Below are 12,237 nucleotides of genomic sequence, written 5' to 3' on the forward strand. Positions count from 1 at the left end.
TCCTGCTGTGCGTGAATCCATGTTGTCCAGGTGTATTCCACAAGCTTTCTGATATGAAGGGAGAATTTATTCAGTTTTATAGCTGTGTGTTAGTAGGCCAGCACCTCCCAAGTTCTCCAACTCAGTTGGAGCAAGCCAGTTAATCACTGTGTCTCAGATCTCCTGTTTGTAGATTGAGGGGTATTGAGAACTTCTGTACTGTTGTAAAATGTTGTGCAGTTGTTTGAAGATGGAAAATGTTTAAGTGCTAACCTTTACTAGAATTTCTGGATAAAATACTCTATATCCTAGTGTTTTGTGTCATGGAGAATACAATTAGAAAAACAACCCTGCAGTTATTGGGACTAGTGCATTATTGATAATGTCATTTATTATTCTATTGGCTTTATTTCTCACTTGAAATGGAGAGGTGCATGCAGAAGTAATGAGTGGGAGAGGTTTTATATTGCAACATGGAGTTTTCCTTTGTTTTTCAGAAAAATAAGAATAAGAAAAAAGGCAAAGATGAAAAATGTGGCTCTGAGGTCACCACTCCAGAGAACAGCTCCTCTCCAGGGATGATGGACATGCACGGTGAGTGGGAGAAGGTCAACCCCAGTTCCCTGACTAGACTGCTGTGGATGTATAACCCAACTGTCCAGTTTTCTTTTGCTCTGATGTATGGACAACATGATTGAGTCAAGGTGAAAACAGCATCACATACTTATTTGGTACCTTGGACTACTCTTGTGCATGTTCTAACACTTGTTTAAATGCCATTTTTGTTTGTGCTCTGTGGGGAAAGAGAAATTGTTAGCAGAGATAAAGGTGAAAATAAAAAGAAATAGATACTGTTCAAAATACTGCACTCAGGTGAAGTAGTAACTTGGGAAGTTTGCTGCTTGAAGAGCCAGAAGACCCTCAAAGCCTCAGTGGCAACCTATTATAATTTGGCCAGTCAGAATGGTGAAGGTTGGAAGGGACCTTCAAAATCATCAAGTTCCAACCCCTCTGCTATGAGCAGGGACACCTTCCACCAGACCAGGCTGCACAAGCCTCATCCAACCTGCCCTTGAACACCTCCAGGGATGGGGCAGCCAAAACCTCCCTGGACAACGTATTCCAGTGCCTTCCTACCCTCATAGTGAAGAACTTCTTCCTGATGTCTAACCTAAATTGCCCCTCTTTCAGTTTAAAACCATTCCTCCTTGTCCTATCACTGCCCTCTCAGGCGAAAAGCCCCTCCCCAGCTTTCCTGGAGCCCCTTCAGACACTAGAAGGTGCTCTGAGGTCGCCCTGGAGCCTTCTCTTCTCCAGGCTGAACAGCCCCAAGTCCCTCAGCCTGTCCTTGTACCTTGTTGGGATTTTGTTGTTTAGTTTTGTTGTTGTTGTGTTTGGTGATGTGTTTTTTGTAGTTTTGTTTGTTTGTTAATTAGGCCTGTGTTATATGAACTACTGAAATGAGACTGTCACTTCAGTATATCTGTTTTACTCATAGTACAACATTGTGGGTTCTTTGGGATGAGGTAAAAACACTTCTGGTTTTATTGTATGGTAATTTATTGTATAATATTGGTTAGAGCACGTTTTTTTGAAGTCTTCTGGTTTTTAGTAACTGCTAGAAAGCTCCTGTATTACAGCATAGGCTGCAAGAGCAAAAATTGTGGTGGTGTGGTAAAAAGTTAGATGTAGTTAGATGCTTAGACTTGATCAGAGTAGATACGGAGGAGTTAAGATGTGTTTCTTTATCTTGTCAAATGAGACTTTCTTATTTTTAACTCTTTTGTTACCAGATGACAATAGCAACCAGAGTTCAATAGCTGATGCTTCTCCAATAAAACAAGAAAACAGTAGTAATTCAAGTCCAGCCCCAGAGCAGAACCTGGCAGCACAAGCAGACGGCACTGAAGTCAAGCCTGATGAAACTCAGACAGAAACAAAGGAGCAGCCTGGTTCAGAAGGTAAGCTGAAAATGCCACCTTCAAAGCCAAACAATAGTGAATCATTTATTTGCTTATTCCTTTTAGGAACTGAGTAATAACAATTTGAAATAAATGGTTTCTGAATTCTCAGAATTGATGTGAAAATGGGTCATAATCTCTCTGGCCTACCAGTGATTCTTCCATACAACTGGAAAGGTCAGAGTGACATTCAGGGTCTTTTCAAAGAGAGAACAAACGAAATGCTTAGTTTATTGTTGTCATAATCTCAGTCTTGAAAGAAGAAATAATTTAAAATCATCTTTGAAATGGCTGCTACCATATAGTCACACAAATTCTGGGAAATAATTACTTTTATAGATCCATGAATGTTCATTTTGCAGTGTGACAGTAAAATAAAGCTGAGATACTTCAAAATTACTCATTAAATTTTGTAAACTTTAATGTAAGCTGTCTTTTTTATTAACATGCTAATTATGTATTCAAAACTTAGCTCTGAATTCTGTCCTATTTTTCTGAAAGCATTACATGATTCTACTGCAGTTGTGCACAGACTAAAAATACATGTTTGTTGAGAGATTGTTCTGAACCTCACTCTTTAAATGGTATTTTGGGTAATTGAAACATGCTCTGTACTTATATTCCTGGGAAGATAACTTTCTCCATCCTGTTACAACAGATAAAGGATGTCCTTAACACCATTCTGATTATTCGGTTGCAGAATTCTTCCCATAGCAAAGCAATTAAATTACACCCTCCTAATTTGGTTCTTAGCTCAGTAGATCCACTGACCAGTTTAATTTTAGAGCTTTTATCTTGGTAATCCCAGAATGGTTAGGTATGTGAAATGTTGTTATTGTTAATTGTGGTTAAAATTTGACAACTGAATTGTCACCTAATTAAAACAGATCAGAATGCCATATCCTTAAAAAATACATAAATCTCAACTAGCATATTTGGTCACAATAAATGTTAAGGATTTACTCCCAGGTCTTAATATTGTCTGAACCTGCTTGTGTGAAGTTGTTACATAGCATACGTGCCCCCCTGACTAAATTTAGGTTCAGGGAAAATCACACCAAGTTCTCTGGATGAGTTCCAGAGCCAGTTACTGTAAAAGGAAAGGGGAAAATAATGGCAAAGAATGACCATTATTAATGTGGAGATTTTTTGTGGTTTTTTTTCTTGTTTGTTTGGTTGGTTTGGTTTTTTTGTGGAGTTTTCTGGTTGGTTGATTTGGGTTTTTTTTTGTTATATGTTGCGTTAAAAATTGTTATATAAATAATTCTTTATCTATCCAAGTGTTACGATCAGTCAGTCCTCTGGAGTTGTGACTGTTTGCTGGGTAGGGTTGATGACTTTGTACATCTATCTCATGTTACTACAGTGAAATCAGGGAGGTTCCTTAAACGTAGGGGACAGTTTGGATGATCAGAAATGCCTAATGTGGATTTTTAAAAGAAAACAGGTACATTCAAAAGATTTTGCTGTGTAAGCAAGTGATTGCAGACATTGAATAGCCTGGGGCTTGGCAGTTTAAAATAGGGATCCCCTTGCCCAAAGGCCAGTAGATCTTTAACCTGTAAAGACATTTTAAGTGCCCCTGCCCCCTCTTTGAGTGAATGAGTGCTCAAGTCCTCTCTAAGTCTTGTTTTGAGAGAGAGAGAAGGATTTAAAACAAACAAGACCAAAAAAACCCCTCAAAAAACTGGAAGCAGGTAAGAGCTATAACAAGCTGGAAGACTTCTCCACAAGTAGGCAACCGAATAAAGAAATTCTATAACCTTAAGGGTCAAGCCAGCTAACTGAATTTTTCTATGTTACCTTAAAAGTAGTATCCAGCAAAAAAAGTGAATTTTAAGTATATGGCTGAATTTTGGTCTGGATAAGTTCATTCTGTCTCCTTAGCTACACAGTTTTAGATTTATCGGTTACCACAATTCAGGCCTTTTTGTAGCTGCCTTTTCCTGGATTGAAGCAGTTTCGGTGCCACTTCAGCCCCTTTGCACAGTGTGTTGTGGCTTTGACCTGGGGCTGTGTTCCCGGGAGAGCGGGGGCTCAGCTCCCTCTAGGGACCAATTCCAGCAGTTGTCTTCTGCCGGCAGCAGCCAGAGGATTTGGCCCTGGAGCTCGAGCCTAATTCATTAAATTCACACAGTTGTTGTGTGTGTTGTCATTAATGGTTACACGTGGGTGAAATTTCTGTGTTTAGGATGTTGCTAATGAGAAGACATCCTAAAAGCTCCTGCTGGATGCTTTCATTTGTGTCTTTAAAATTACTTTTTGAAATTTCAGATACCTCTGATGAACAGAATTCACAGTCTTCAATGGAAAATTCTATGAACAGTTCAGAGAAAGCAGAAGTTCAGTCCTCTGGAGAAAACGATATAATTACAGAGGCATCTAAAAACTCTCAGGTAACTCTTTAAGTGCAAAAACCCAATTACCTGGAACTTGGAAACGAGCTTTTTATCAAAAAGCATATGTAAGGAGGCCAGTTGTGTATTTAGGCCCATTTCCAAAGGTGATGACAGTTAAGGCAGATGTAGAGTATTAAATATACTATGTATCTGTTTTTGTGGTTAGTTTGATTGGCTTCTTGCATTTCACATAGTTGGAGCAGTACGACTAGATTAGTCTGGTTTACTTTTCAGTTTCTTAAACCAGTCTGTGTCAGTTATATGTAAGGGAATATTAAAAATTCATGTTAATAAATTGCTTTTCCCTAACCCACTGGACAGGCCCCTTGGAGGACCATTCAGAACTAAAATACCTTCTATAAAAGTAAATTTATGTAGCAGTTACAGAACCACAGGTTTGTCTTAGTTGGAAAAGACCTCTTAAGATCACAGAGTCCAACTGCCAAACCATCAGTTAGGAAAGTTAATGTTTTTAGATTCAGTGTACAAGGTTTCATGTTTACTCACTGGTATAGTGAAAAATTCCAGGTGAGTGGGAGAAGAACTATCCCTGTAGCTGTCAGCCTCAGTCCACTGGTTTTCCTTGTGGGTGGTTGGTTTGTTGCAGTGCACACCTTGTGCTTCCTAGGCCTTGCCTGTTCAGTCTGTAGAGGCTGCTTTGGGAACAGCAGGAGAAAATGGGTGCTTGGAATATTCACTGTGTTTTTAGCCTGGAACTAGAATTTTGCCTTTTATCAGTAAACTACAAGAAGGTGAAGTAAAGTGTGAGTAGAGGGGTAATTTCAGGAAGCAAATGACACTTGGTCATGTCATTGTTGCCTCCAGGGATGCCTTGTGCTTTACAAATGACACACTGTGGGGGATTTGTTCATGCTTTTTGTTTGGTGTCTGTGGTGCCTGAAATTCAGTGCAATGATAACCTGGTTGTTTTTCTTTTCCCCCTCCCTAAGGACTCTGAAGGAGTGCCACCTTCTAAAAAGATGAAAGTAGAGGCTTCCCAACAAAATGTTGAAGAGATTTAGACTATAGATTTTTCTGGTCAGTTTTTATGTAAGGTACATCAGTGGGCTTAATTATAGAACAACCTTACTTAAGCATCTTCTCTTGGATGAGGACAGAACTCCTAACTTTTCAAGTTACCAAGCAAAAATCCAAGAAAGCCTAACAAAGGTTTAACTTCTCAGACACTGAAAACTTTTTCCTGTGAAACAAACATTGAGAACTTTTAAGTTACTGTCTCTGAAATGGTTGGAGTAAACAACTCAGGAGGGGTCTACGCACTGTTTCTAAAGTCAAAATTACAATTATGTTGCTGCTGTAATTTTTTTTTTTTTCATTTCTCTATTTAACATTGTAAGATATTTAAGGATGGTACAGGTCAGGTATTAGCTTTCATGTGAAGTTCATTGTTCTGGCGTGATGTCTGCTTTTGTTTCGTGCCTTGTGTTCTGAAAACAGTGCTAACTTTTAAAAGTTGTTTTGCAACTGTCTCCTTTGCAAAGTGGCCTATGTTTGTATAATGCCATGTAGTAAGCCTTTTTTCTCTTTTTGTCTTCTTTTTTCGTTTGGGGTTTTTTGTTTTGTTTTTGATTTTTGAATCCCTGGTGCTTCAAATTTGTACGAAATACTATTTGATCAGGAAGCCATTTTCACTCTTGGAGTCCAAGGAGAAAAAGGAGCTTGGTATTTTATGTTAGCAGCTATAGTGGAGATCTTTTATTGAATGCATGGCATTCGCAACTGTAAATTTGGTCTTCTAAATACTTAACTTCATCAGAAGTTAACATGATCTGTTTACCATTTGTAGTCCAGATCTGAATATATACTATAACACAGCAGTTAAAATACTTAATGTATTAGGTCCAGATCTCTGTACTGGGTACAACGTGCTTTACAGAAAAGTTCCACTATGTACATAAATAGGATCAAAGGGATTGATGCACAGTGAATTTATTTTCAGTTGGTCTTTTTGGATATCATGTTTTCACTGAACTGGATTTCATTGTACTGTTTCTTCATAAGATGTTTACTTCTGTGATCCAGGTTAATACTGTATCTGGGATTTCTTCTTTTTTTCTTTCAGCAAGTCTTGTAAATAAGTCTTGTTGTATCCACAGTCCCTACATCATTGTTAGAATTCCTTCTTTCCCAGCTGTGTTGAAATGTGCTTATGCTGAACTTGATGTAAAGGCATCAAGTATGTGCAACTCCCTCTGATTTGTGGCATCTAGAAGTGCAGAACCATCTGTTCCAGGTCACAAGGGCTTGATCTTACAGTGGGCTTTGTACTTCCAGAGTGAACTTCTGGTTATAAACCCCTGGTGTTGGTGGGAAGTGCTTATTTCTCACCACACACACACACACACAAACATACCGAGGGATTGCAGGATCAGGCCCTTACTCTGTCTTGGCTTTCTGTAGGAGATGGAACTTGTAATTTCAAATATAATCTCACAGCTATGAAAATGGTTGCATATAGTTTGTAAGCTAAGAACTGTAAATACTTTTTTAAATGGGGGGGGGGAAAAAAGGCTTCCAGTTGATACATTTTCATAATTAGCTCTTCATTAAGCTTATTTATTTCTGAATTCTCCAATAGTGAAAATGGCTTGCACTTAGACTACTGCATTGAGTTTGCAATTACCACTTTATTATGGAAAACAATGGGGAGGTGGGGGAGGGAGGAGTGGGGAGCCAATACTGACCTTCCATAAGATGTTTGTGGGATTGAACTCCAAACAACATATGACACTCAGTTTCGGAGCTTTTCCTTTATGTTGCAAATAAAACGTTTTTGGATTTTCACTGAATAAAATTCGATTGCAAATCATTCATGAAAACAGTGTGCTCCCTAATAAGTTTTTGGGATTTCTGGTCTGATCATGAAGTCCATTAACATCCTGAAAATAAGGAAATGAGGAGCCAAAAACTGTATTTGCACAATATATGCAATGAAACGGTAGAATTCTCTCTTGAATTGTGTGTATGCCTAAAATGTGGATAACTGGTCAATGATGATTGATTTGTATGTATATTGCATTCAGATTTAAGTGATATTTTGTGAGAAGTTCTATTGATATATGAAACGGGCAAATTTAGAAAGATTCAAACTTTAAAATATTTTTGATTTGCTAACTTTTCTGTTGTTTTTAATGCTAAAACAAAGCAAATCTGATGCCACCTTTGACAAGTAGTCATGTTTACTAGTCCCTATCTTCAGGTGCATCGCAGCAAGTCTTTAATTTTCATTTTGTAGATGTTTCCAAGGGAGTAAATAGACTTTTTGTTTAGAAACTAATTCCTGTACTTTAGGAAGAAATAAAATATATAAATAGCACTAAAAATACCTCAAATTTTTCATTAGATAGAAGCATTTATTGGCATTATTGACATCAACAGGTTTAATTACAAACTTCTTTTTCTCTCCTGTGGCTTCTGCTCAGAACTGTTCGTTGTTCTGTGGCTTACAAGACAAGGCATCATAACCATATTCCTAGAGGCTTTATTTCTAAAGTAGTAATGCTTTATTTACAGCTTACACAGAATACATTCAGAATTTTGGGTTTTTTTAACCAGAGATTCTAGTGACAACAGACAACTGAACAAGCAGATAGATTTGGGTTCCTTAAACCTGTTATTGTCAGTCTCTTAGGGAAGAGACTGACATTATCTGATATGAAGAAATCCAAAATAGTGTATAAGACTGTTATTAGTCTTTTTTTGAAGTGCCTGATAACATTTATGGGCCAACAGATGTGAGTAAACACATTTTAATGCCAGAAAGTACAGATGGGACCAAACCAGAACATGGAATTCAAATCGACCTGAGGTTTGAAATCAAATCTAAATCCAGCTTTTTTTTTTTTTGGCTTGGACCTATCTCTAACAGAAACTTGTTTTATGAACTCACTGTAAAAAGATTTATTGAAAGCAGGAGAGATGTAATTTTCTTCAAGATGACTGAAAGTTCTCATACAGCTGATGTTTTAGAAATAGTGCAAATATCCAGAAGTGCTTCCTTGCTACAATGCTGAATGTTGGAGCTTCAGTTACAAATAAATACAAACAAAAATAATAAAGGAAAAAGAAAAGAAAAAAAGAAGAAAAAAAAAGAAAAAGAAAAAAAAACTAGAAGCAAGCAAGTAAATTAGCTGAGTTTATGGAACATGTGGGAAGGCCTTCTGAATAAGCGATTTACTCAGCCAAACATTTTATAGCAGAACTATTCCTTGGAATTTTTATGCTTGGGAAAGTAGTTGTTAAACATTCCAAAAAGTGCTGGCACTTAAAAAACAACAACAAAAAAAATTAATCAACAAGGCAGTATAAAATATTGGTTTTGGGTGGCTATCTTCATACATAAACTTTGTCATGTTTTGGAATGTTCTTTATATCTAAGGGCCTGTTAGGAGGTGTAAAGAATTTTGTTTTCTTCAATACCTAATCGTTTTCCATCTTATGATTTGTGTGTGTGCGTGTGTTGTACAGCAGTATAATTTTTCACTTATTTATTCCATCGGTAGTTATGGTTTGTACAATGTACAATGGTTTCATTTCAAAAATAAAATTGAAAAAACACAACATGAATGCTGCGTGAATAATTTTTATCAAGAAACAATCTCAATTTGTTCGGTTTTGATGTTTAGTTTTTGGTGTTTTTTTAATTTACAATAAATTTCTGGTTTTACAAATGGTATTTTTAAATGTGCATTCTATGGTGGTGTCTTATTTGGTAACTTATACACTGATTCACCTTTGGGTGCATCAGAGGTGTCTTGATGCTGAAGCGGGGTGGGAGCAGTTTGTTGTAACAACAGCAAACAAATAGATCTGGCCAACATAATTACAGTAAACTGTGGAATAATTTGGTAATTTAAGGTGCTTATGTTGGCTTGGTGCTCTCAGCTTGTGTGTTGTGGTAACTCAGATTGGAGGGAGGAGGGCAGAAGTGGGAACAAGCTGCTGGAAACATGCTTGGGTCTGGTGCTAGCAAGGGTAAAACTACTACAGAGTTTTGGAAAGATTCTTTACATTCAAGATGGATATAATGTGTCCAGCTTATTTTTAGTGTTGTGTGTGCTCAGTCCCAAAGTAGCCCTCAGTTTCACTGGCAGCTGAGCTGCCTGCTGGCTCATAACTACCAGAAGGGTGAGCTGCAGCCAGCTTGCCTGCTCCCAGCTTGGTTTTGGTGCCTTCACAGGGGTGCTCGGAGCATGCTGTCATCAGCTGCTTAAATTTGCTAACCTGGGAAGAAAACTACCTGGTTTAGTTAGGCTTTTTTCTTCTCTGCATTAGTGAATTAAATCAGCAGACTTATACAAAGGAATTCTATATAGGGTGGAATTGGAGAGAGAGAAAATAACAAGTAGAAATGAGGATGTAATTCAAGATGAGCCTCAGAATTAAAGGCATCTGAACAGGTAAGGCGTGTGCTGGTGAAGGAGTGAGCAGCAGCCCAGCAGGGCAGGAGCTGGAGGTTGGCCCTGTGGTTTGCCTGGGAGCAGGAGAGGCAGAGGAGCCAGGGGAATGGTTATGGGGTGGCAGGGCTCCCAGTGCCTGCAGACAGCCCCACAGGCTGAGGCATCAGGAAGATCCCCTGAGCTCCTGTGCAGAATGGGAAGGTTTATCTTCCCGTCTGTAGATTTAAAAGGATAATCTCTTACCACTAAGTGTTGTGGAGTACACTGAGGGTGTATTTTTAAACAGCTTTAATGTCTCTCTGTGTGTGTTACAGTGGATTCTAAGTTGGTAAATGGCTGTCTCCTCCTGTGCTAAAAGCCCGTGCTGTTGAAGGAACATCACCAGAAGATGGTGGCCTGTGTTTCACCTTGCCCTGCAGATTGCTAAAAAAACCTCAAAAAATGGTAACAAAAAGCATACTTGAATATGCTGCTGTGGGCCCTTAGTGTTCCCCTGTGCATCTTGGAATTTCTTACTGTGGAGGAGGAAAGGATAGCTGGGAGCCTTGGCATCTTGCTGGTCACCTAAATCCAGATCTTAAAAAGGCAAAGGAAGAGGTCTGTCTCTAAAATAACTGGATGTATTTTAAGGGATGCCTCTTTCCTTGCAACTGTAGTATTTGCACTGAGGGTAACTAGAGGAGAAAACCCTGAACTGCATCAAACCTTAGTCACAGCTTACGACTGCTACCTCTGGGTTTAAATGCTCGTTTCGTGTGCTGCTAACTCTTTTTAGAAAATTGCATTGCTACCTAGTGACCTTATTTAACAAGTTACCCCCTGTTTTCATCCAGAAGGAGGCACATGTGGCTGGCTTACATTTTTGTGAGGTAAATGTACAGGTTGTTGTCATGGAAGGACTGTATACAGCGCTGCTGTTGATGTGTGGTTATGATTTTCTGAGTTCAGGTGTAGTTCTTAGCCAACTACATGTAAGACTTGGATACTGTAAAATTATGAATGTTGTTTTGAAATGTTTTCATTTTTTGTATTTAAAGTACTCCTGGTCAGAATGCCTTCCTGGGAGATAGCTTTTTATTTATATTATTATTTTTTTTTAGAACCAACTTTAATATAAGGTAGCAATAACCAGCTTTGAAGCTAAAAAGACTGTGGCCTTTTCTTAATTTTAGTCATATGCTAAGAGCTGAGTGGTAGTCTTGATTTGTAAAGATTTCTAACATATCCCTCACATGATGTGCTCATGCCTTATTTAGTGCTCCTTTCATATGTAGGGAAGTATTTGACCTAATGCTCCTTCCCAAAACATGGTGATCTGTCTTGAGTTTGTGCCTCTGATGGAGAATCACGCCCAAGACTTGCTGTCTCTGTCCTTTGAGTATCCCTTGATCTTGTTTCTGGTTTTGCAGAGCTGAAGAAGTAGCATGTGGCAATGTAATGTTCAGGCTCCTGAGGATGACTATGTAGAAGAGCCTGTTTTGTTTTTTATTTTCTTTTAAGTGAGAGATCCAGAACTGAGAGAATTTAAGTAATTGAATATAAATGCTTTGGAGTATGCTATCTAGAATACAGTTGCTCTTCTGGTTTGCTCTACAGGGCAAGCTAGAGATCTTTTCTCTTGACTTTGTGTATACGTACAGAAATATATATGGGGTTTCTTATTGTAAGCTGCTGTTTTCTCCCCAGCCTAACACATCTACTGCCCCTATTGCTGTGCCTTCATGTCGACCTACAGGATCCATTGCTTCCTTTATGCTTTTGGGAAGGATCAAATCCGATCTTTACTTCCCCTGGAACAACTGTGCTTACTGTACACCTGCCACCAAGCAGGTATGTGGGTGAGGTGTGAGTCACCAGGCTGGCAGGAGAAGCTCCCTGTCCTGAGATTTTCTCTGCAATTGCAGTCTGATCCCTCCAGCTGTGGCTGCTGCAGGTCTCCAGCTACTTCTGTAGTTGCCCTGGCTTCTTGCAGACTGCTTCTGGAAAACAGCAAGCCATTTGCTGCATTAAGGATACTTTAAATCCATTAAATATTCCTAGCACAGTCACTATCAAATCAACATTCTTCAGCCAGTTCTGGGCTCTCCTCTGCATCTTCTCACGTTCGTAAGAATCCCGTCAGTTTAGGAATGTTTTTTTAAGCCCTTTGGCTTTCTCCTGCCGGATGGAATTGCCCCTCTGGGTTGTTTAAACCAGCAGCCCCCGGGAGGAGCTGGGACAGGCCGGGACAGGTGTGTGACAGCAGGGCCTGGTAGCAGCGGGGAGCCCGGGGTGCCGCGCCGCGCAGTGCTGTGAGGGGAAGGTGTCACTTGTGGCCAAGAGCTGCCTGGTTCTGTCTGCGTGGGGCAGTGCGAACCCTGCAGGAGCTCCTGTGACCCGAGGGCAGCCTGGGGGGGCTGCCTGGAGGGCAAGCAGCCCTCAGAGCCACGGGGCTGCTGCTCCCACTGAGGCACAGCGGGCTCCGGGGGGGTTTTCAGG

The 12,237-nt window shown here is 39.4% G+C and overlaps 1 protein-coding gene across 1 annotated transcript in view; it reads left to right on the forward strand.

The window, feature by feature from the left end:
• Nucleotides 1-5,607, forward strand: part of BCL7A (B-cell CLL/lymphoma 7A) — a 12,365-nt gene extending 6,758 nt beyond the window's left edge. Inside the window, exons 3-6 of the mRNA XM_009998412.1 lie at nt 477-573; nt 1,773-1,940; nt 4,215-4,336; nt 5,290-5,607. Of these exons, the coding sequence (XP_009996714.1) occupies nt 477-573; nt 1,773-1,940; nt 4,215-4,336; nt 5,290-5,361 (459 nt within the window). The 3' untranslated portion in view covers nt 5,362-5,607. The remainder of the gene's footprint in view (nt 1-476; nt 574-1,772; nt 1,941-4,214; nt 4,337-5,289) is intronic.
• The last annotated feature ends 6,630 nt before the right edge of the window (nt 5,608-12,237 follow it).

This window comes from Chaetura pelagica, unplaced genomic scaffold (assembly GCF_000747805.2).
Source record: "Chaetura pelagica isolate M959 unplaced genomic scaffold, ChaPel_1.0 scaffold585, whole genome shotgun sequence".
In the NCBI taxonomy this organism is placed as follows: domain Eukaryota; kingdom Metazoa; phylum Chordata; class Aves; order Apodiformes; family Apodidae; genus Chaetura; species Chaetura pelagica.